Here is a 25756-nt window from a genome sequence, read left to right on the forward strand (position 1 = left end):
GGGGAGAGCAATAATACAGGTTAACTCCTCCATGTCTACAGCAGCAATGAGAAAACACTCCTTGTCAAAGCTGTTCTGTCATGGCTTGGCATAGTTGATGGTAGGGAAGAACCAAAGAAGGGAAACGTGTAGACTGAGAAATGCAGGGACAGGATGAGAATGGAAAATCAAGAACATAGGAAAGCAGAACAGCTAGAGCAGGCAACCTCTTCAACCCGCTGTCGTTCAAGGTGATCACAGTGATGTTGGGTTTCAACTCCTACTTTCTTGCCTGCTCCTTATTTCCCTTGATTCCAAACGTTTGGCTTAATTCTTAAGCTATTCAATAATGGAACAACCCCAACCCGATGGTGTGGAGAATTTGAAATATTCACAGGCTGCTCAAGAGGAACATTCTCCTCTGACCTTGCTGATTGGTCCTTTGGAGAAAGTGAGGACTGCAGATACTGGAGACCAAAGTTGAAAAATGTGTTGCTGGAAAAGCGCAGCAGGCCAGGCAGCATCCAAGGAGCAGGAGAATCGACGTTTCAGGCGTAAGCCCTTCTTCAGGAATGAGGCTGGTGTGCCAAGCAGGCTGAGATAAAATGTAGGGGGGAGGGAATTTGGGGGAGGGGTGCTGGGAATAGGATAGGTGAAAGGAGGCGAGGGTGAGGGTGATAGGTCGGAGAGGGGGTGGGGGCGGAGAGGTCGGGAAGAAGATTGCAGGTCAACAGGGCGGTGCTGAATCCAGGGGTTGGGACTGAGATTGGTCCTTTGTCCTGGGACTGTTACCGCATGCTCTAGATACCCCAGCCAGGGGAAGCAACCTCTGAATCTACCTTGTTTAGCCCCTTCAGAAATTACCCTGCTGAATTCCAAGGAAGCAGTCTAATGAGCTGTACTGTCTGCAATATAAATATACTTCCTTAGATAAGAAATCTGAACTGTGTGCACTATTCCAGATGTGATCTCGCTGAAGCTCTCTCAGAATTGTAGCAAAACCTCTTTATATTTGTATTCCACTTGCCTTGCAATAAAGGTCAATATGCCATTTGTTCTTTTAATTACTTGCTGTAACTAAATGCTAACTTTCTTGTAAGATCACATCCAATTTTCTCTGAACTTTAACATTTTTATGTTCTATTAGAGAAAGCTTAGGGCCAGTCAAGGATAGTAGTGGGAAGTTGTGCGTGGAGTCCAAGGAGACAGGGGAAGCGTGAAATGAATATTTTTCATTGTCTGTTTCCAGTGTGAATACCAATGTTGTCGAGGAGAATACTGAGATACAGGCTACTAGACTAGACAGGATTGTGGTTCACAAGGAGGAGGTGTTAGCAATTCTGGAAAGTGTGAAAATAGATAAGTCCCCTGGGTAGGATGAGATCTATCCTAGGATTCTCTGGGAAGCCAGGGAGGAGATTGCAGAGCCTTCAGCTTTGATCTTTATGTTGTCATTGTCTAAAGGGATAGTGCCAGAAGACTGGAGGATAGCAAATGTTGTTCCCTTGTTCAAGAAGGGGAGTAGAGACAACCCTGGAAATTACAGACCTGTGAGCCTTACTTTGGTTGTGGGTAAAATGTTGGAAAAGGTTATAAGAGAAAGAATTTATAATCATCTAGAGAGGAATAAGTTGATTAGGGATAATTAACACAGTTTTGTGAAGGGTAGGTCGTGCCTCACAAACCTTATTGACTTCTTTGAGATGGTGATCAAACAGGTGGATGAGGGTAAAGCGGTTGATGCAGTGTATATGGATTTCAGTAAGGCATTTAATAAGGTTCCCTATGGTAGGTTATTGCACAAAATATGGAGGAATGGGACTGAGGGTGATTTAGCGGTTTGGATCAGAAATTGGCTAGCTGAAAGAAGACAGGGTAGTGGTTGATGGGAAATGTTTATCCTGGAGTTCAGTTACTGGTGGTGTACCACAAGGATCTGTTTTGGGGCCACTGCTGTTTGTCATTTTCATAAATGACTGAGATGACAGCGTAGAAGGATGGGTTGGTAAGTTTGCGGATGACACTAAGGTCGGTGGAGTTGTGGATAGTGCTGAAGGATGTTGCAGGTTACAGAGAGACATAGATAAGCTGCAGAGGTGGGCTGAGAGTGGCAAATGGAGTTCAATGTAGAAAATTGAGAGATGGTTCACATTGGAAGGAGCAACAGGAAGGCAGAGTACTGGGCTAATGGTAAGATTCTTGGTAGTGTAGATGAGCAGAGATATCTGTGTCCATGTACATAGATCCCTGAAAGTTACCACCCAGGTTGATAGGGTTGTTAAGAAGGCATACGGTGTGTTAGCTTTTATTGGTAGAGGGATTGATTTTCAGAGCCATGACGTTATGCTGCAGATTGATTCCACAGTTTGGCACAACATCAAGGGCTGAGGTGTGCTGTAATGTTCTGTTTCCTATTTAGAAACAAAAATATTCCTCTTCTATTCTTGCAACCAAAATGAATGATTTTACACTTCCCAACGCTATACACTACATCTGCCATCATTTTGCTCACTTAGTTAATTTGTCCGCACATCTTAATAGTTTTTTTTGTGTCCTCAGCTTACATTCCAGCTCAGCATTGTATCATCAACATAAATAAATTATTCTGTCGCTTCATCTGAAGTCATTAATATAGATAACTGAGGCCCCAGTATTGGTTCTTGCAGCAATTCACATGTTTATAGCCTGCCAATATTAAAATGCCCCGTTCCTCCTTACTTTCTTGATCTTGTTATTATCCAATCTCTGATCTATGCTGCTTTTATTATCCTCACTTCCTGAGGCCTCTTTTTTATCTTTTATTCATTCACAGGATGAGGGCGTTGCTGGCTAGGCAGCATTTATTGCCCATCTCTAATTGCCCAGAGGGCAGTTGAGAGTCAACAACATTGCTGTGGGTGTGGAGTCACACGTCAGTTAGACCAGGTAAGGATGGTAGTTTCCTTTCCTAATGGACAATAGTGAACCAGCTGGGCTTTTCCCAACAAGCAGCAATGGATTTATTCTTCCTGATGAATGGCTTTTGCCCAAAATGTCAATTTTTCTGCTCCTTGGATGCTGCTTGACCTGCTGTGCTTTTCCAGCACCACAACCTTGACTCTAATCTCCAGCATTCACTTTCACCTAATGGATTTATGATCATCATTAGGTTCTTAATTCCAGATACTTACTGAATTCAAATTCCACCATCTGCCATTGGCGGGATTCAAACCCAGGTTGCCAGAACGCTATCGGAGTCTCTGGGTTAACAGCCCAGTGATAACACCACTGGGCCATCACCTCCCCTCTTGTGTATTAACTTTTTGTGTAGTACTTTATTAAATGATTTTTTATTTGAAATCCATGCATATTATAATAACTGGTCTTTCTTTGACTGCCCTATTAGTTTTATCCTCAAGCTCTTGATACATTTGTCAAACGTTATTTTCATTCTGTAAATCTGTATTAACCTTTAAGTGCATTGTTAAAGGGAGGTGATGGCCTAGTGTCATCCCAAGTCTATTAATCCAGAACCAGGTAATGTTCTGTGGACCCATGTTCAAATCCTGCATGGCAGATGGTGGAGTTTAGTTTGAATGAAAATCTGGAACTAAGAGTTTAATGATAACTGTGAAACCACTGTCTATTTGTTTGGGGAAAAATAATGTTTGATTCACTGGTGCCATTTAGGGAAAGAAACTATCTAGTCTAGGCTATACCTGACTCCAGACCCAACGTGGTTGAGTCCTAACTGCTCTGTGGATGATTAGGGATGGGCAATAAATGCTGAGTGATGCACACGTTCTATGAATGAATAAAAAAACTTAACAACAGGTGCCAGATTTTTCCAATGATTGATGTTGGGTTAACTGGCCTTTGGTCCTGTTTTCTCTCTTCCTATCTTTCCTGAATCAATTGACATTAATTGATGTTTGTTGACATCCATTTCTTTGGGACCATTATAAAATCTAGGAAGATCAGGGCTTTTAGAATTTGTAGGTGTGGCTGTTGAAACCCATGGATTTGTTAGTTTAATCCCTTCTGTTTCTCCAGTATCTTTCCCCTGTTGATATTAATTTCCTCAGGCTTGGGAACAGCATGTAAAATGCTGTGTCCATTGGTCTGTGTTCTGATGCCAAGGTAGGTAATACATACTATTGATACATAAAGATGTGTCAAGAGTCAGTTGTTAATCATGATTTGTTGGGGGCAGCATTCCCAATTCTTTCAGAAGCACTTAAAGAACAAATTTTCATTTTCCAGCAGTTGTGTGCTTTGTAGTTTCTGGCCAGGTACAAACTGAATTAATAATAAAATGTGAAGTTTAAGGAAATGGCCCCTATTCAGCAGTGGGCAAAAGTCCAAATCCACACACTTATCTTCATTATTCTGAAAGATATATACCCTTGATATACAATATGGCTAATTTATATATGTTAATAAATTCCCAGTCCCATGGTAACTGGGATCTTATTTCCATGCAGTTCTTATCAAATCTATCTTGAGAACTGTGTCCAGTCAGTTCAGACCAGATCCACTTTGAACACTCTATTTCTGGCAACTGAGATATGACAGAGAGAATTGCTGGAGGTGGTGTCGAGAGCGTTTGCCACCAGGTGGAACCCCAGGGTTATGATGGGAGTTAAAGGGAGAGCTTGTGGCTTTTCAAGTTGGAAATAAGCTGCTTTTACGGAGAGATAGTAAGGAGTCATTGGAAACGAGTAACCCAAAGAATTATTCTAAATGAAACAGGAGGGAGAAGTGTCAATCATAACTTTGGGGCTGATTACCAAAGGTTTTTAGTGGTCAACACTTAGCACTGGAAAGTGCAAGTGGCCAGATGTTTGAAATAATTTAAGAAAGAATTCAGTAAGCTAATCAGGAAATTTCCCCATTCAAGACGAGAGGGAGACTGAAACCAGGAAACTACAGGCCTAATGGCTGTATTTGGGAAAGCCCTGTAATCTGTGGGGGGCCTTGTTAGTACAATCCAGCCTGGTTTTGTGAAGGGGGATCATAACTGACTAACTTATTTAAATTATTTTGGGATATGGGCCGGGTGCTGTCAGGTGGGACCTGGCTGGGTTGGAGTGAAGGGTCAGTTTCTGTGCTGTCCATCTCTGTGACTCTCAGTAACAGGCAGTGTCCATGAGGGTTAACCAGGGGACGCGCTACACTTCGGTTTCCAGAAGACATTTGACATTTAAAAACAAAAGTTACAGCACAAGGTGGGAGTAGCTGCCGTGGTTTGTGTGGAGGGTGTGTGAGTGAGTCAGGGATGGGCTGCCTCCTGCTCAGGAGGGAGGAGGGAACTTCACCGAAACATTTCACACCCTCAGGCACCGAGGGCTCGGGCCACAGTTTGAAACGAAGGGCGTTTTAACATTAACCAAGATAGGGGTGAGGGGGTTTGTGGAGGGGGTGAGGCCGGTCCGGGCCTGACCTGTCCCGGAGGCGGGGAGGGGGAGAGCCCGCGGGGCGGGGCCGCCAGCACAGGCCGAGGCCCAGGCCCAGGGCGAGGGTGAGGGACGGGGATGTGGGACCCGGACGAGTTTGAGCGGCAGTGGCTGAGGGAGTTCCCGGGGGGAGAGAGCCCGGTTCCCCGCCTCCAGTTACACTCTGTGTCCGAGCTGGAGGCTGAGCTCCGGCGGAGTGAGGAGAGACTCCGGGCCGGACAGCAGCTCCTGGCCCAGGAGAAGTTTAAAGTGATTTACCTGCAAACTGTACTGGAGAGACACAGCCCCCAGGGTCAGGGGGAGAGACACAGCCCCCAGGGTCAGGGGGAGAGACACAGCCCCCAGGGTCAGGGGGAGAGACACAGCCCCCAGGGTCACCTGTACCCCCACACTGAGGGCCAGGGGGTGGGGGACAGACCCCAGGGTCACCTGTACCCCCTCACTGAGGGCCAGGGGGTGGGGGACAGACCCCAGGGTCACCTGTACCCCCACACTGAGGGCCAGGGGGTGGGGGACAGACCCCAGGGTCACCTGTACCCCCACACTGAGGGCCAGGGGGTGGGGGACAGACCCCAGGGTCACCTGTACCCCCACACTGAGGGCCAGGGGGTAAGGGACAGACCCCAGGGTCACCTGTACCCCCACACTGAGGGCCAGGGCGTGGGGGACAGACCCCAGGGTCACCTGTACCCCCACACTGAGGGCCAGGGCGTGGGGGACAGACCCCAGGGTCACCTGTACCCCCACACTGAGGGCCAGGGGGTAAGGGACAGCCCCCAGGGTCAGGGGGAGAGACACAGCCCCCAGGGTCACCTGTACCCCCACCCTGAGGGCCAGGGCATGGGGGACAGACCCCAGGGTCAGGGGGAGAGGGACCGATCCCAGGGTCACCTGTACCCCCACACTGAGGGCCAGGGGGTAAGGGACAGACCCCAGGGTCAGGGGGAGAGGGACCGATCCCAGGGGGACGGACCCCAGGGTCAGGCGGTAGGGGAGAGACGACAGGGGGAGAGGGATGGACCCCAGGGTCAGGGGGAGAGAGACAGACCCCAGGGGATGGGGGACAGACCCCAGGGTCAGGCAGTAGGGGAGAAACAACAGGGGGAGAGGGACAGATCGCAGGGGGAGGAGGATAGGGACAGAGCCCCAGATCAGGAGGGGAAGGAGGAGAGCCCCCTGGGTGGGAGCGACAGACTCCCAAGACACTGGGAGAAGGGCCCGGTTGAAAAGGTTCAGAGGGAATGTGATTCGGGCCAGTGGGAAACGAACCGCCACCAGAAAGAGCTGTTGCCGAACCAGGAGCACAAGGAGGATGCAGATAGTGACCTGGATTCTGTCTCTCCAAGCCCTGGTCATCTAGGGCCAAGCTGCCTACGGAGGGGTCAAAGGGTAAACCGGATCCGAAATGGCAGTGGATCCCCGATTGCAAGCCCCAGGTTGAGAAGACGCCAATTCTTGACAGTTCCACATGATTCAGAGCGAGCTTCCAGTGGAGCAAGTGATGGATACACTAGTTCGGAGCATGAAGACTGGAGTTCAGGTAAAGGAGACTGAAGAGGATGAAAAATAGTAGTGAAAATTAGTGGGAACATATCTGTTACTGTCTGAAACTTGGGTACAGTACTGGTGGCGACAGGTCTATCAGTATATAACACTGGGGTACAGTACTGGTGGGGACAGGTCTGTCAGTGTATAACGCTGGGGTACAGTACTGGTGGGGACAGGTCTGTCAGTGTATAACACTGGGGGACAGTACTGGTGGGGACAGGTCTGTCAGTGTATAACACTGGGGGACAGTACTGGTGGGGACAGGTCTGTCAGTGTATAACACTGGGGTACAGTACTGGTGGGGACAGGTCTGTCAGTGTATAACACTGGGGGACAGTACTGGTGGGGACAGGTCTGTCAGTGTATAACACTGGGGGACAGTACTGGTGGGGACAGGTCTGTCACTGTATAACACTGGGGTACAGTACTGGTGGGGACAGGTCTGTCACTGTATAACACTGGGGTACAATACTGGTGGGGATAGGTCTGTCACTGTATAACACTGGGGTACAGTACTGGTGGGGACAGGTCTATCAGTATATAACACTGGGGGACAGTACTGGTGGGGACAGGTCTGTCACTGTATAACACTGGGGTACAGTACTGGTGGGGACAGGTCTGTCACTGTATAACACTGGGGTACAATACTGGTGGGGACAGGTCTGTCACTGTATAACACTGGGGTACAGTACTGGTGGGGACAGGTCTATCAGTATATAACACTGGGGGACAGTACTGGTGGGGACAGGTCTGTCACTGTATAACACTGGGGTACACTACTGGTGGGGACAGGTCTGTCACTGCATCACATTTGGGTAGGGAGTACACAGGATGTGGTGAAGACTGCGGACATTCAGGCTGTTATTTGAATTTGATCAGTATCTGAATCTACGTGCAGGGCTCTGGGAAAAGCTATAGTGCGATACTAAGTGAGTTGCTCCTTCAGATGGGAGCACAGATTTGACAGTCTGAACGGCCAATCCAGTGAACCTTCATCATACTGTCTCCAATATAAGTGTGCTATTGCCTTCCCAGGCTGGAAGTCTATTGTTTGGAAATACCAGCATTTCAGAAATGTTTGAAGAGAGCCTAGCAACAGATAGCATCACTTTACTCCAGTGCTTGGAATGTGAAAACGATGTGTAAGCAAAACAATCTTTGCTTCTGGTTTGAGATGTTTAATTTTTCCAGTTTTTCCAATTGCGTGTTTACCAGTTCAGACACTTGCAGTCAGGATTCGAGCACCATTATAAAATCTGAAAATTCCAAAATTCAGAAAAGACTTGGCTTTAAGCATGCCAGTGTGGAGAGACTACAGTCTTTATCTTTTCCTGAATATGAACATCAAATTGTATGCCAACTAGCTGTGGCCTCAGAAAAACCCTGTAAAATCAAATCAATATTCCTATACTGCAATTCCTTTGCTGTAATGTCCAATAAGTCATTTTACTTCCTAATCCCTTGTGGTGACAGCAATCACATACAAATCTAATTTAATGTTTCAGATATTTAAAAAAATTATTTTTCTCTATTCTCAGTGAATAAGCTCACATTTTTCACATTCGGAGGTAGAGTGTCAGTTACTGGGGATTTGTTGGATTTTAATCCACCGAGTTTCTCCAATGCTTTTTCTCTGCTGATATTAATTACCTTAATTTCCTCTCTTCTTATCCTCTCGATTACCCTCTATTTCCAAAATGCAATATATTTATTATATTGTGAAGACTGATACAAAAGTGTTTGTTCAATGTCACAGTAATTTCTTCATTCCTCATGATAATCACTCCTGCCTTTACTTTGTTCACTTTGACAACTATCTTTTTAGATAATTATAAAAAGCTTCTCCACTTTGTTGACCTATTTCTAGCTCGTTCATACTCATTTTATTCCCTTTGATCAACATTTTTCCTAAAATGCTCATGGGAGCATGATTTGTGGGTAGCCACAGTTGGCCATTGGCCCTTCAGGCCTGCTCAACCATTCAGTGAGGTCATGGCTGATCTGGTTGTGGGCTGAGTTTCGCCTTCCTGTCAACCTTCCAGAACCTTTGACTGCCTTGTCTTTCAAAGATCTATCTGAATCATTTGAAACCCCAGCCTCTCTCTGATCTGGAGAAGAGAATTCTACACTCTATAACAGTTCTTTGAGGGAAGAAACTTCTCTTCATTTTTGTCTTAAAAAGGAAACCTCCAAAACTAGGTGGCATTTTTTAAGAATTACTTTCTCCCACAAATAGATACATCTTCCTAGTCTTCACCCTACCCTGACCCCTCGAGGTGTTTGCATGTTTGAGTAGATCACTCCTCATTCTTCTGCACTCAACTAAATCTCGGCCTCGCCTGTTCAATTTGTCTTCATAACATTTTCATCCTAGGAATGAATAAGGTAAATCTTCTGCAAATTTCCAACACATTTCTATCCTTGTACAAATAAGGAGACCAAAAATTGCACTCAGTACTCCAGATGTGGTCCCATCAATGCCCAACGCAGCTGCAGTGTCGGTTCACTACTTTGATATTCAGTTCCCCATAATAAAAGATGACACTCCCAATTCTTTAGACTTGCAAAAATTCTTTCCAATATTATAAGCAGTCTCTTTTAATTTAATATTATCCCTAACCATCTTAGTAAGCCATGGATGGATCTTACTTAACAGGAAGTGGTTGAAATAAATAATTTTGACACCTTAGGAAGGAAACTAGAGGAATACATGATAAAAAAAGGGGGATGGAAAGTTTTGCTGAAAGGCTGAGATAAGGAAAATTGAAGGATAGGAGAGTTGAGTGAAATATGAACATTAGTACAAAATGGTTGGACTGAATGGCCTGTTTCTCTGCTGTAAATTCAATGAAAAGTTTAAATGTCACTGCTCTCATTGTCTGAAATGCATGACATTACAAATTGACAACAAGGCAGTGTTTGACTGAGTGTAGTATCATAAAGTCTTAGCAAAACTGGAGTCAGTGAGAATTGTGGGAAATCTCTCCACTGGTTGGAGTCATATCTGGCACAGAGGAAGATAGTTGCCTTTGCTGGTGATCAGTCATCTTGGGATATCTCTGCAGGAGTTCCTCAGGGTAGTGCCCTAAACTGAATCATCTTCAACTGCGTCATTAATGATCTTCTCTCTATCATAAGGTCAGAAGTGGGGATGTTCGCCAATGATTGCACAATGTTGAGCACCATTCATGATTCCTCAAATATTGAAGCAGTCCATGTTCAAATGCAGCAAGATCTGAACAATATCCAGGCTTGGGCTGACAAGAAGTGCCAAACAATGACCACCTGTAAAAAGAGAGAGAATCATCCGTTAGATATTCAGTGGCATTACCATCTGAGCCCTGACTAATAACATCTGGAGGGTGAACCATTGACCAGAAACTGAACTCGGTCAAAAAGTGTGGTGCTGGAAAAACACAGCTGGTCAGACAGCATCCGAAGAGCAGGAGAGTTGGCATTTTGAGCATAAGCTCTTCATCAGGAATTCCTGATGAAGAGCTTATGCTCAAAACGTTGACTCTCCTGCTCCTTGGATGCTGCCTGACCGGCTGTGCTTTTCAGGCACCACACTTTTTGACTCTGATCTCCAGCATTTGCAGTCCTTACTTTCTCTCAGAAACTGACCTGGACCAATCATATAAAAATTGTGGCTGCTTAGAGGAAGTTGAAGGCTGGGAATTCTGCAGTGAACAAATCATAGTGAAAAGTATTGTTTTACGTGCTCACCAGATAACTCTTACCTTACATAAATACATCAGGGTAACAGAACAGAATGCAGAATATAGTATTACAGCTACAGAGAAAGATAACTCTTCATTGTTGAGAGTTTCATAAATCTGATAACAGTGTAGAATAAGCTGTTCTTCAATTTGTTGGTATGTGTTTTTCAATTTTTTTTGTATCTTCTGCCTGATGGAAGAGAGTATAAGTGGGGCAAGAGAGGTCTTTGGTTCTGTTGGCAGCTTCCCTAGGCAGCGAGAGGGGTAGACGGAATCGGTGGAAAGAAAGTTGACTTTCATGGTAGACTGGACTGTGTTCACAACTGTCTGTAATTTCTTGTGACCTTGAGCAGAGCACTTGCCATATCAAGCAGTGATGTGTCTGAATAGGATGCTCCTAGGGTGCATCTATAAAAATTGGTCAAAGTCTTAATGGTGATGCAGAATGTCCTTAGCCATCTGAATGCTTTCCACTTAACTGGTTAAGCACAGATCCAATAACACAATCCAGAATGAAGCAGCCCACTTGAATAGCATTATATCCACCACTGATGTTTAGTAGCAGCAGTGTGAACCACTTATAGGATGCACTGCAGAAATTCACCAAGGCTGCTTTGACAGGAACTTCCAAACCGATGACCACTTCCATCCCAGAAGGACAAGGGCAGCAGATACATGGGAATGCCATCCCCCTGCAAGTTCCCCTCTGAGCCAGTCACCATCCTGACTTATAAATATATCGGCATTCCTTCACTGTCACTGGATCAAAATCCTGTTATTCCCTCTCTTATGGCATTGTGGGTATATCTACAACCATCTCCCCCAGCACCACCAGCAGCACCCTGCTGAGCGCAAGGGAAGAACACAGCCCGCTTGCAATGAAAAGAATAAAGGACGTTGGTTCCTTTCTTATTTAGACAGTAATGCATGACCTTGGATTTGAATAATTCATCAAAATAGATAAAGACAAATTAAGTTTAACACGTTGCAAGGTTCAGAATCTCACTGGGTGATCATTCCAAACTTCTCTGTCCTCTGATGCCATCCTAGCCCTGTCACACATTGACCTTATCCCTGCTCATTGCTTACTCCATTCACTACTGTCTTATTTTGGTTTCAAGCTATAGATACCCACTGAACACAGGCCCATTTCTCCATGGGCTTTGCTCGTGGGCCTGTTTTGATGTGTAAGCCCAGTGCATCATATCTGTGGATGGAATGTGAATTCTAATGGATCTGAATCATGCAGGATAACTGGTTCACTCAGTTAGTGCTGAACCATTGAGACACAACAGGAAACAAAGCTTATGTTGGGGTGTGGTTGTTTGTGCAAGTGTAATTTTCACATCACATTAGCCATGTGTAGGAGTAGAGAATTAGATTGTTCCACATCACGTTCCTGACATTGCGTATTGGGAAAGGCAGTTATTACAGGCACAAGGGAGGTGCACAACAATGTGTTGTGGTACACTTCAATCTTCTGTCCTCATAGAAACCTTCATCTAGATTTTGGAAGCTTTGTCTGTGTGACTTTTTGTGGGAGGTCATAGAGATGTACAGCGTGGAAACAGACCCTTCGGTCCAACCCGTCCATGCTGACCAGGTTTCTTTTGTTCCATCAGCTCTTCTTGTTGTTGCCTCACCCGAGGGTCTTGCAACTCTGTATGTGGAACAGGTGAGGGAGGATCTGAAAGATCTCTGCGCACTCTTCATTAGAGAGCTGGGAAGTTCACCCTTCTGTCCTGGTTCAATATGTAATCCTAAACCCACGTTACTCAACATATTATCTAATCCCATACCTTTGTGGGATCTTGCTGTGTGCAAATTAGGAGAATAGATGGCTTAGTGCTATTGTTTCTGGACTAGTATTCCAGAGATTTAGGTAATGGTCAGGGGACCTGGATTCAAATCCCACCACAATAGTTAGTAGAATTTTAATTCAATAAGAAATCTGCAAATAAAAGTCTAATGGTAGTCAAGAAGTAATTGCTGTTTGTTATAAAAACCTAGTTGATTTACAAATGTCCTTTAGAGAAAGGGACTGCCATCCTTATCTGGTCTGACTCCAGACCCACTGCAATATCGTTCTTTCTTAGCTGCCCTCAGTTTTATCAACTGCAGGAAAGGCAGAATGGAATGTAACTGGTTGAATCACAGGAAAAGACAATAGCAGAAACAGCCCTGTCAACTCTGCAAAGTGCTCTTTAGTAACATCTGGGGGCTAGTGCCAACGTTGGGAGAACTGTCTCACAGACTAGTTAAGCAACAGCCTGACATTGTCATACCCACTGAGTTGTACCTTAAACCATCCCAGACACTATCACCATTCCTGGGTGTGTCCTGACCCACCAAGCAGAGATGGCAGCACAGTGGTATACAGTTGGGAGGCAGTTGCTGTGGGAGTCCTCAACGTTGACTCTGGACCCCATGAAGTCTCATGGCTTCTCATCCAAATGTGCAAGAAATCCTTTTCCAGCTCTATCCTATCGGCTGATGAAGCAATGTCTTTCATGTCAAACAGCACTTGAAGGAAGCACTGAGGGTGCAAAATGTACTGTAGCTGGAGGACTTCAGTGTCCATCACCAAGAGTGGCTTGGCAGCAGCACCACTGTTTAAGCTGGTCAGGTCTTAAAGGACATCACTGCTAGACTGGGTCTGTGGCAGGTGGTGTTGGAGCCAACAAAAACATACTTGATCTCATCTTTACCAATTTGCCAGTTGCAGATACTTCTGTCCATGACAGTATCGGTAAGAGTGACCCCTTTGTCTCCACAAGGACTGTGTGGTGGTCACTCTTACCGATACTGTCATGGACAGATGTATCTGCAGCTGATTGACCTGGTCAGATGAGGAAACTGGTGAAATCGACATTGATTACATGTGGTTGGAGGGTCCCAAGGCAGAAGATGAGGTGTTCTTCCTCCAGTCATCAGGTGGCTAGGATTTAGCAGTGAAGGAGGCCCAGGATCTGCACGTCGTTGGTGGAGTGGGAGGGGGAGTTGAAGTGGTCGGCCACAGGGTGGTGGGGTTGAACTGTCCTACCTGCCCATCTTCCTTCCCATCTATCCACCCCACCCTCCGCTCCAACCTATCACCATCACTCCCCACCTTCATCACCTATCGCATTCCTAGCTACCTTCCCCCCCAGCCCCAACCCCCTCCCATTTATTTCGCAGCCCCTTTGGACTTCACCTTATCTTACACTCGAAACATCGACTTCTCCACCTCCTGATGCTGCCTGGTTTGCTGTGTTCTTCCAGCCTCTCTAACGCAACTCGTCCACGTCCCGCACCTCCGCCCTCAGACCCCACCCCTCCAACCGTAACAAGGACAGAACGCCCCTGGTGCTCACCTTCCACCCTACCAACCTTCGCATAAACCAAATCATCCGCCGACATTTCCGCCACCTCCAAACAGACCCCACCACCAGGGATATATTTCCCTCCCCACCCCTTTCCGCCTTCCGCAAAGACCGTTCCCTCCGTGACTTCCTGGTCAGGTCCACGCCCCCCTACGACCCACCCTCCCATCCTGGCACTTTCCCCTGCCACCGCAGGAACTGTAAAACCTGCGCCCAAACCTCCTCCCTCACCTCTATCCAAGGCCCTAAAGGAGCCTTCCACATCCATCAAAGTTTTACCTGCACATCCACTAATATCATTTATTGTATCCGTTGCTCCCGATGCGGTCTCCTCTACATTGGGGAGACTGGGCGCCTCCTAGCAGAGCGCTTTAGGGAACATCTCCGGGACACCCGCACCAAACAACTACACCGCCCCGTGGCCCAACATTTCAACTCCCCCTCCCACTCTGCCGAGGACATGGAGGTCCTGGGCCTCCTACACCGCCGCTCCCTCACCACCAAACGCCTGGAGGAAGAATGCCTCATCTTCCGCCTCGGAACACTTTAACCCCAGGGCATCAATGTGGACTTCAACAGTTTCCTCATTTCACCTTCCCCACCTCACCCTAGTTCCAAACTTCCAGCCCACATTGTCCCCATGACTTGTCCGGACTTGTCCTACCTGCCTATCCCCTTTTCCACCTATCCACTCCACCCTCTCCTCCCTGACCTTTCACCTTCATCCCCTCCCTCACTCACCCATTGTACTCTATGCCACTTTCTCCCCACCCCCACCCTCCTCTAGCTTATCTCTCCACGTTTCAGGCTCACTGCCTTTATTCCTGATGAAGGGCTTTTTCCCGAAACGTCGATTTCGAAGCTCCTTGGATGCTGCCTGAACTGCTGTGCTCTTCCAGCACCACTGATCCAGAATCTGGTTTCCAGCATCTGCAGTCATTGTTTTTACCTCTGTGTTCTTCCAGCCTCCTGCCTGTCTAATTTGGATTGCAGTATCTGCAGATTTTTCATCTCAGATTCCACCATGGCAGATGAAATTTGAAATCAATATTATCAATCAAAATGTCAGGAATAAAAGATTTTAGACATCAGGAAAGATTAGAGAGAATGGGCTTATTCTCCTTGGAGCAGAGAAGATTAAGAGGTGACCTGATTGAGGTGTTCAGAGTTATGAACAATTTTGACCGAGTAAAGAAGGAAAATCTGTTTCTGGCAAAGGAGACTGGGTGACTGATGGCAGTGCATCTTGTAGATGGTACACCGTGTTCCCATTGTGTGGTAGTAGAGAAGGAACACTGAAGGATGGGGGTGCTAGCCAAGTTGACTACTTGTTCATTGAGCTGATTGAACTGTTGGGGTGTTTTTAGTGGCACATTCATCCAGGCAATGGAGAGAATTCCATCACATCCCTGACTTGTGCCTTGTGGTGGATAGGCTTTGGGAGCCTGGAGGTGAGTTACTTGGTACAGAATTCCCAGCTTCTGACATATTCCTTTTGCCGTAGTATGTACATGGCTAGTCCAGTTCAGTTTGTCTTTGGCATGAATATTACTTGATACTTGTCAGCCGAAGCCTAGATATTGTCCAGGTCTTGCTGTCTGTGGAAGGGGACTGCTTCGGTGTCTGAGGAGCTGCAAGTGGTGCTGAGCATTGTACAATCTGACCTTATGGTGGAGGGAAAGTCATTGATGAAGCCGCTGAAGATGATTGGGCCGAGGACATTACCCTGAGGAACTCCTGCAGAATGTTCTGGAACTGAGTTGATTGACCTCCAACAACCACAGCCATCTGCCTATGTGCCAGATAGGACTCCAACCAGCAGAGCACTTGTCCCCTGATTCCCATTGATTGCAGCTGCATTAGGGCTCCTCAATAGCACACTCAGTTGAATGCAAACTTGATGTTAAATACAGTCATTATCGGCTCACCCTGGAATTCACTCTATTGTTCATGTTTGGATCGAGGCTGTAATGAGGTCAGGAGTTGAGAGACCCTACCGGAAGCCAAATTGAGCATTTGTGACCAGGTTATTCCTTTGTACGTAGTCTGTGATAGCACTATTGATGATCTCTTCTGTCACATTCATGGTTGAGGGTAGATGATAAGGCTGCAATTGGGTTGAATTGGTCCTGTTTTTTGTGGATAGGACCGATCTGGGCAATTTTACTTCCTGTTGGGTAGACACCAATTTAGTAGCTACACTGGAACAGTTTGGCTAGTTCTGGACCATCAAACTTCATTACTATTGCTGCAGTGTTGTCAAGGCTCATACCTTTTGCAGTATCGATTGCCTCCCAAATGTTTGATTGATGTCATGTGGGGTGAATTGAACTGTTTGAAACTGGCATGTGAGATTCTAGGGACCTCCGGATGTCGCTGAGCTTGATCGTGCACTTGGCATTTCTGGCTGGAGATTGGTGTGAATGCTTCAGCCGTATGTTTCGTACTATGTGCTGGGCTGCCCCATCATTGAGGTTGGATATGATTTGAGCCATCTCCTCCTCCAGTGAATTGTTTAATTGTCCATTGGATGGAGCAGGCGTACAAAGCTTAGTGCTGATCCATTGGCTGCAGAATTGTTTGTCTCTGTTTATTGCACACTGCTTGGCATCTAGGTAGTCCTGTATTATAAAACTTGACCATGTCATCACCACATTTTAATTATATGAGGGATTGCACCAGGATAGCCTCCTGCCCTCTTGAACCATGGTTTGATGGTAATTGTAGGTTGTGGATATGCCAGGTTACAGATTGTGGTTCCACTGCTTCACGATAGAGGTGAAGTCTATTTAAGACAGGACTTTGTCTCCACAATGACTGTATAGTTATCAGTCCCATCACTACTGTCAGAGGGAGGTGCTTTTGTAGCTTGCAGATGGTGAAGATGAGGACAAGTATGGTTTTCTTCCCCTTGTTGGTTTCCTCACTACCTGCTGCAAACTCCTTTTGAACTCAATCAGATGTGGTGCTACGGAAAGACACTCGGTAATGGGAGATTGAAATCTCCCATCTTGAGTACAGTACCTTGCTACTTTCAGTGCGTCCTTTAAGCGCTGTTTGCCACAGAAGAGTACTGATTTGTCAGCTGAGACGAGGTGGTACATGGTAATCAGCAACAGGTTTCCTTGCCTGTGTTTGACCTGATGCCATGAGACCTAATGGAGTTCAGGGTCAATGTTGAGGTCCCCCAGGCAACTCCCTCCTGACCATACACCACTATGCAGCCAACTCTGCTGTCTATGTATGTCAGATGTGATGGTGGTGTCTGGGATATTGACTGTATGATTCCATAAGTATGACAATGTAAGGCTGTTGCATGGCTTGTCTGTTAGACAGCTGTCCCAATTTTGGCGCTAGTCCCCAGCTGTTATTCAGGAAGACTGTGCAGGGTCGATAGGGCTGTTTGTCATTTTTGTTTCTAGTTCCTGGGTCAACAGAGTGGTTTACCGTGCCATCTCAATGGACATTTATGACTTACATGGAGGTGAAAGCAGTGAAGGACATTACTGAGTCAAATGGCTTTTGATAACAATCAATAATGGTTTCATGATCACCATTAGAATATGTTTGGTTTTGAAGTTTATGCTGTTTCCTTGGCAGGGCATCTGGATTACAGGTTCAGAGGAATTACCACTATCCCACTCCTCCTCTCTTTCACTGTTGATCACTAGCGTGTTGAAATGTTGAGTGGATTAGAAAATTTGTATGGTGAAAGAATCATTGGATGGCTGAGTTTGAGTTTGATTTATTGTTGTCATGTACAGTGAAAGGTGTTGTTTTGTGTGCTAAACAGGCAAATTGTATGATACAAAGTACATCAGGGTAGCAGAACAGAGTACAGAATACAGTGTTACAGCTGCAGGGAAGGTACATGAGGACTGTACTGAGGAGGGAGTTTTACCCTGAATTATCAATTCCCCCTGCTCCTCTTCTGATGCAACTACTGACTACGTCCAGCTGATTCCTCGTTATTTTCATAGTTCCAACTTAGGCAACGGTTGTTTTATTTTACAGTTAAAAGTTGTAGATCAGGTTGAAACCAAACCAGTTTGGTTGCTCTCTATTGGTTCCATCACAGCCCACAGTTTCTCCTCCTTCACAAAACAACGTCACATCTGCAAATTCAGACACTCTCCGAACAGTGTGTTCTAATTCTCCTCGCGGGAGACTTTCCCAGCAATTAGCACTCACCTAACTCACAGTCTGTTTGTCTGTCAGCGTTTATATCTCTTCATATTCCAGCATTGTTCCAGAGCTGAAGCAGCTTTTTGTTTCCCCAAAAATACACTCATTTCTAAATTCACTACATTTGTAGAAGTATAAAGTTAAAAATCACACAACACCAGGTTATAGTCCAACAGGTTTATTTGGAAGCACTAGCTTTTGAAGCGCTCTGAAATAAACCTGTTGGACTATAACCTGGTGTTGTGTGATTTTAACTTTGTACACCCCAGTCCAACACCGGCATCTCCAAATCTTTTGTAGAAATACAGTACAAAGTGTTTTGATTTGAAAATTGCAGAAAGTGCAATAAAATTCAGTTTGTCTCCATAATTCATTTTCCATTCTTGGGCACCTCAATAAGATTGTAATACTGAATATTTACAATATTCATTCCATCTCAGATATACAGCCTGAGGGCAAAATATTTCAAAATGAGAATTACAGTAAGTACGATTCAATTTGTCTCCATACAGTACCTTCCTCTCCAAGGTGATTCAGTATCCTTTTAATTCACAATTATCTCTGCCATTAGCAATTACTCCTGATAATTCAGCAATCAAAGCGTTAATGCAGCGAATAAAAATCGAAAGAATAAATCAGGAACAAAAACAGAAATTGCTGTTAAAACCTCAGCAGGTGTGGCAGCAACTGTGGAGAGAAATTGGAATTAACATTTTGGATCGAGTGACCCTTCCTAGTGTAGTGAGTTGCCTCGAATTTATGAGCTATCACTACCTTTCAGAATCCTCACCTCCCTGGTCCTGAAAGCGCATCTGAGATTTCCCACTGAAAGCAGAATTAAACTGCCTGGGTCCCCTTGTGCCCCACCCCACCCCCCAAACCAAACTGTACAGGACTTTGGTTAGGCCACAGTTGGAGTACTGTGTGCAGTTCTGGTCACCTCTCTATAGGAAAGATGTGGAAGCTTTGGAGAGGGTGCTGAGAAGATTTACCAGGATGTTGCCTGGAATGGAGAGGAAGTCGTACGAGGATAGGTTGAGAGTTCTCGGCCTTTTCTCGTTGGAACGGCGAAGGATGAGGGGTGACTTGATAGAGGTTTATAAGATGATCAGAGGAATAGATAGAGTAGACAGTCAGAAACTTTTTCCCCAGGTACAACAGAGTGTTACAAGGGGACATAAATTTAAGGTGAAGGGTGGAAGGTATAGGGGAGATGTCAGGGGTGGGTTCTTTACCCAGAGAGTGGTGGGGGCATGGAATGCGCTGCCCGTGGGAGTGGTGGAGTCGGAATCATTGGCGACCTTTAAGCGGCATTTGGATAGGTACATGGATGGGTACTTAATCTAGGTTAGAAGTTCGGCACAACACCGTGGGCCGAAGGGCCTGTTCTGTGCTGTATTGTTCTATGTTCTATGTTCTATATACGGAGCCAGTTTATTCAGGGTGAGGGTCGCCCTATTCGTTTATTCAGAAGGTTTCTTGTTATTTGGTAACTTCATTACTTTTATTTTTAAGTTTTACTTTGCATTTCAGTTGATGGATATTGTTAGAAATAGTTGCAACCACTGTGATTGTCAGGTAGATTCAAAAAGGAGGAGCTGAGTGGTGTGACTTGCCCCAGTTTGGTTTCTCATCGTATGTATTATGAACATGCTAATGTTAGTCATTAGTGCACCGATAAATGTAACTGATGCATTGAGCACATATTGCATTTGGTAGTTAACAGGACATTTGTGTGACTAATGGGCTGTGAACTTTAACAATTGTTTGGCACAATTGTGATAAACAGTTATGACCGCAGAATTTGCAAATGCATTCTCTTGTCTGATGTACTGATGCAGTTTAGAGCATTGTGGTTTCTCTCTGGGCTGTCAGCGCCTCTTCACACCTCAATGTGCCTAAAGTCAGACTTCATTTCCATGCTGGGTAACATCCTGAGTCCCAGAATGAGTCGAACTTGACAAATATGTGTATCCTGGAGAATATCAGCTCATGCATATATTATTGAGAATATCAGCCTCTATTATAGGGAATAACATGGCCTGAGGTTTGGACTGAATGACATCCTCTGCACATATTATTGCGAATAGCAACACCTGCCATGATTCGGAGATGCCGGTGTTGGACTGGGGTATACAAAGTTAAAAGTCACACAACACCAGGTTATAGTCCAACAGGTATAATTGGAAGCACTAGCTTTCGGAGCGTCGCTCCTTTATCAAGTGGTTGTGGAGGACACAATTGTAAGACACAGAATTTATAGCTATAGCTATAAATTATTTACCCCATCCCTACAACTCTATGTCATTGGCAATCTCTACCTTAACCATACTCACAGTCTGAGCTTCCACAGGCCCGTGTGGTAGAGAATTCCAAAGGTTCATAACCCTCCCACTGAAAAGGATTCTCTTCATCTTGGACCTAAAAGCATCTCGTCATATTTAAACTGTACCCAAGGTTCCAGACATCCATCCAGGGGTAATGTGTTAGCTGTGGAGAAAGTGAGGACTGCAGATGCTGGAGATGAGAGTCGAAAAGTGCGGCACTACACAAACACAGCTGGCCAGCTGAAGGGCTTATGCCTGAAATGTTGACTCTTCTGCTTCTCGGGTGCTGCCTGACCAGCTGTGTTTTTCCAATGCCACACTTTTCGACTAATACCTTAGCTGCATCTACCCTGTCTATTCCTTTTAAGTATAGGTTGTTCTGCTATGATGCGCATTTTGTTAATACAAATTTGCTATAAGGTGATTGATGAATTGGGGACACTGTTTCTTTGGCGCAAACTTTTAAAGTGTGTGTTGATTATAACGTGATTCCGGCCCCATTAGTTTAAATGGTGCTGCTATTATGTGATTTTCTTATAACATGGGATTGTACGAGAATGGAACTACAGCGTTACATACTGTATTTTGTATGTTTCATGAGGCCACCTCTCTCTCTTTGTAACTCAAAGGAACTTAGCCCAGTTTGCTCAGTCTCTCTCTTCATGGGATGATCCTATCATCCTGGGAACAAGTCTGGTGACCTGTTCTGAAGCAGGGGCATTGGACTTGAAACATTAACTTTGTTTTCTCTCCATAGAGTTTCTTCAGCAATTTCTGTTTCTTATTTTCTCTTGAACCTTTGGTGCAATCCTTCTATAGCAATGATAGCTTGATAAGGAGACTGAAGCTGCACACAGTACTCCAGGTGCAGTCTAACCAAGCTCCTATACAATTGAAGCAAGACTTTGTCACTTCTGTATTCTTAATGCCCTTGCAATGAAGGCAACACACAATAGTCCTCCTTCATAGCTTGCCTACCTACATTGTATTCTATCTGTCATGTTCGTGTCCACTCACTAAGCCTGTCCAAATCTTCCTGAAGCTGCTGTACGTCTTCCACACAATGCACCTTCCCACCTAACTTTGTACCATCTGCAAATTTGGAAATTTTACATTTGGTCCCTAATTCTCAAATCTTTGAGAGATATATTGATATAGTAAACGGTTGGGGCCCCAGTAATGATCTTTGCAATACCCCACTTGTTTAAACTGCCAGTACAAGATTAGATTCCTTATAGTGTAGAAACAGGTTCTTTGGCCCAACCAGTCCACACTGACCCTCCGAAGAGTAACCCACCCAGACCCATTTCCCTCTGACTAATGCACCTAACACTATGGGCAATTTAGCATGGCCAATTCACCTGACCTGCACATCTTTGGACTGTGGGAGGAAACAGGAGCACCCGGAGGAAAACCACACAGACCCGGGGAGAACATGCAAACTCCACACAGACAGTCACCTGAGGCTGGAATTGAACCTGGGACCCTGGTGCTGTGAGGCAGCAGTGCTAACCACTGAGCCACCATGCCGCCCAAGATTGACTCTTGCTCTGTTCTGAAATGGTGGCATGATATTTATAGCCTCCTAATCTGTAGGAATAGTTCCAGAATGTATAGAAATTTGGGAGATCTCATCAAAGCATGAATAATCTCCATAGCCACCTCCTTTGATTTAGAGATTTAGACTATCAGGTCCCAGGGGTCTATCAGCTTTAGCCTCATTAATTTCTCCAGTACAATCATCTTATTAATTCTAAATTCTTTCAACTCCTCATTCTCCCTAGCCACTTGGATCTTAAGTTCTAGGAAATGTCTGGTATCTTCCTCAGTGAAAACAGATCTACAGCAATCAGACGGTTTCTCTGCCATTTCTATGTTCCTCGTTATGAATTCTCCTGACTCTGCTGTAGTGAACCCACATTTGATTTAGCCAGACATTTGCTTTTCCCATGCCTATAAAAGCTTTTACAGTCTGTTTTTATATTTTTTGTCAGATTGCATTCATATTCCATTCTCCCTTTCCCTATTTGTTTCTTGGTCTTCCTTTTTGCTGTATTCTATAAGCCTCCCAATCCTCAGCTTTACTTCTGTTTCTCAATAACTTTGCATGCTTTTCTTTCAATGCAATGCAATCATAAATCTTCCTTTGTTGGCTGACCTATGTTAGCCACAGCGGGCTGATCTCAGTGAGTTTATGCCCCTTGAAGGAATGTGTAGTTCTTTATAGATTATCCATTGTCTATGTACAGTCATGTCTTCTAATGTATTCTCTCAATCCACCTCAACCAATTTATGCTTCATGATTTCACAAGGAGAATGTGGTGGTAGTAGGGGACGATGTATAATCAGGGATTAACACCATTCTCTGCAGCACAGGGTGTGCAGCCAGGCAGTGGTGTTGCCTGTCCAGTGCCAGGATTTATGTCATAGAGTCATAGAGATGTACAGCACACAAACAGACCCTTCAGTCCAATTTGTCCATGCTGACCAGATATCCTAACTTACTCTAGTCCCATTTACCAGCACTTGGCCCATTTCCTTCTAAACCCTTCCTATTCAGATGCCTTTTAAATGTTGTTATTAAAGCTGCCTCCACCACTTCCTCTGGCAGCTCATTCCATAGACGCACCACCCTCTGTGTGAAAAGGTTGTCTCTTAGGTCCCTTTTAAACTTTTCCCCTCTCACCCTTAACTTAGGCCCTGTATTTCTGGACTCCCCCACCCCAGGGAAGAGACTTTGTATATTTATCCTATCCATGCCCCTCATGATTTTATAAAGCTCTAAATGGTCACCCCCTCAGCCTCCGACACTCCAGGGAAAACAACCCCAGCCTATTGAGCCTCTCCCTGTAGCTCAAACTCTCCAACCCTGGTAATATCCTTGTAAATCTTCACTGAATCCTTTCAGGTTTCACAACATCCTTCTGATAGTAGGGAGACCAGAATTGCATACAATATTCCAAAAGTGGCCTAACTAATGTCCTGTAAAGCCACAACATGAACTCCCAACTCCTATACTCAATACTCTGACCAATAAAGGCAAGCATGCCAAACACCACCTTCACTATCCTATCTACGTTCAACTACACTTTCAAGGAACTATGAACCTGTACTCCAAGCCTCTTCGTTCAGGACCTTACCATTAAGTGTACAAGTCCTTTCCTGATTTGCCTTTCCAAAATGCAGCCCCTCACATTTTATCTAAATTAAACTCCATCTGCCACACCTCAGCCCATTGGCTCATCTGATTAAAGTCTCATTGTCCTCTGGGGTAACCTTCTTCACTGCCCACTACACCTCCAATTTTGGTGTCATCTCTAAGCTTACTAACTATACCTCTTGTAATCACATCCAAATCATTTATACAAATGACGAATAGCAGTGGACCCAGCACCGATCTTTGTGGCACTCCACTGGTCACAGGCCTCCAGTCTGAAAAACAACCCTCCACCACCACCCTCTGTCTTCTACCTTGAAGCCAGTTCTGTATCCAAATGGCTAGTTCTCCCTGTATTCCATGAGATCTAATTTTGCTAACCAGTCTACAATGGGGAACCTTGTCGAACACTTTACTGAAGTCAATATAGATCATGTTCACCGCTCTGCCCTCATCAATCCTCTTTGTTACTTCCTCAAAATAACTCAATCAGGTTCATGAGACATGATTTCCCACGCACAAAGCTATGTTTACTATCCGTAATCAGTCCTTGCCTTTCCAAATACATGTAAATCTTGTCCCTCAGGATTCCCTTCAACAATGTGCCCTCCACCGATGTCAGGCTCACCTGTCTATAGTTCCCTGACTTTTCCTTACCACCTTTCTTAAAGAGTAGCACCATGTTACCCAACCTCCAGTCTTCTGGCATTTCATCTGTGACTATCAGTGATACAAATATCTCAGCAAGAGGCCCAGCAATCACTTCCCTACCTTCCCACAGAGGTCTAGGGTACACCTGATCAGGTCCTGGGGATTTATCCACTTGTTTGCGTTTTAAGACATTCAGCACCTCCTTGTCTGTAATGTGGACCATCTATTTCCCACATTCTATATATTCCATGTCCTTCTCACAGTAAACACTGATGCAAGATACTTGTTTAGTATCTCCCCCATCTCCTGTGGTTCCACAGATAGGCTGCCTTGCTGATCTTTGAGAGGTCATATTGTCTGCCTCGTTATCCTTTTGTCCTTAATATATTTATAAAATCCCTCTGGATTCTCCTTAACCCTATTTGCCAAAGCTATCTCATGCCCCCTTTTCGCCCTCCTGATTTCGCTCTTAAATTATACACTTAATGGGAAGTTCCTGGGGAGTGTTGCTGAACAAAGAGACCTTGGAGTGCAGGTTCATAGCTCCTTGAAAGTGGAGTCGCAGGTAGATAGGATAGTGAAGAAGGCGTTTGGTATGCTTTCCTTTATTGGTCAGAGTATTGAGTACAGGAGTTGGGAGGTCATGTTGCAGCTGTACAGGACATTGGTTAGGCCTCTGTTGGAATATTGCATGCAATGCTGGTCTCCTTCCTATCGGAAAGATGTTGTGAAACTTGAAAGGGTTCAGAAAAGATTTACAAGGATGTTGCCAGGGTTGGAGGATCTGGGATACAGGGAGAGGCTGAACAGGCTGGGGCTGTTAGATTAGATTAGATTAGATTAGTTTAGATTAGATTAGTTTAGATTAGATTACTTACAGTGTGGAAACAGGCCCTTCGGCCCAACAAGTCCACACCGACCCGCCGAAGCGTATACCACCCAGACCCATACTCCTACATTTACCCCTTCACCTAACACTATGGGCAATTTAGCATGGCCAATTCACCTAACCTGCACATTTTTGGACTGTGGGAGGAAACCGGAGCATCCAGAGGAAATCCACGCAGACACGGGGAGAATGTGCAAACTCCACACAGAGAGTCGCCTGAGGCGGGAATTGAACCCGGGTCTCTGGTGCTATGAGGCAGCAGTGCTAACCACTGTGCCACCGTGCTGCCCACACTGTGCCGGCTGTTTTTCCCTGGAGCGTCGGAGGCTGAGGGGTGACCTTATAGAGGTTTACAAAATTATGAGGGGCATGGATAGGATAAATAGACAAAGTCTTTTCCCTGGGGTTGGGGTGTCCAGAACTAGAGAGCATAGGTTTAGGGTGAGAGGGGAAAGATCTAAAAGAGACCTAAGGGGCAACTTTTTCACGCAGAGGGTGGTACGT

At 45.2% G+C, this 25756-nt stretch overlaps 1 protein-coding gene across 1 annotated transcript in view; it reads left to right on the forward strand.

Moving 5' to 3' along the window:
* The first annotated feature begins 5456 nt into the window (after positions 1-5456).
* The window catches only part of abr (ABR activator of RhoGEF and GTPase), a 147414-nt gene continuing 127114 nt past the window's right edge, over positions 5457-25756 (forward strand). The window contains exon 1 of the mRNA XM_087977078.1: positions 5457-6954. Coding sequence (XP_087833204.1) covers positions 5493-6954 — 1462 coding nt within the window. The 5' untranslated portion in view covers positions 5457-5492. The remainder of the gene's footprint in view (positions 6955-25756) is intronic.

The sequence above is a fragment of the Chiloscyllium plagiosum genome, unplaced genomic scaffold, assembly GCF_037043375.1.
Source record: "Chiloscyllium plagiosum isolate Xiang-an unplaced genomic scaffold, Cpla_swu_hap1 HiC_scaffold_31, whole genome shotgun sequence".
In the NCBI taxonomy this organism is placed as follows: Eukaryota; Metazoa; Chordata; class Chondrichthyes; order Orectolobiformes; family Hemiscylliidae; genus Chiloscyllium; species Chiloscyllium plagiosum.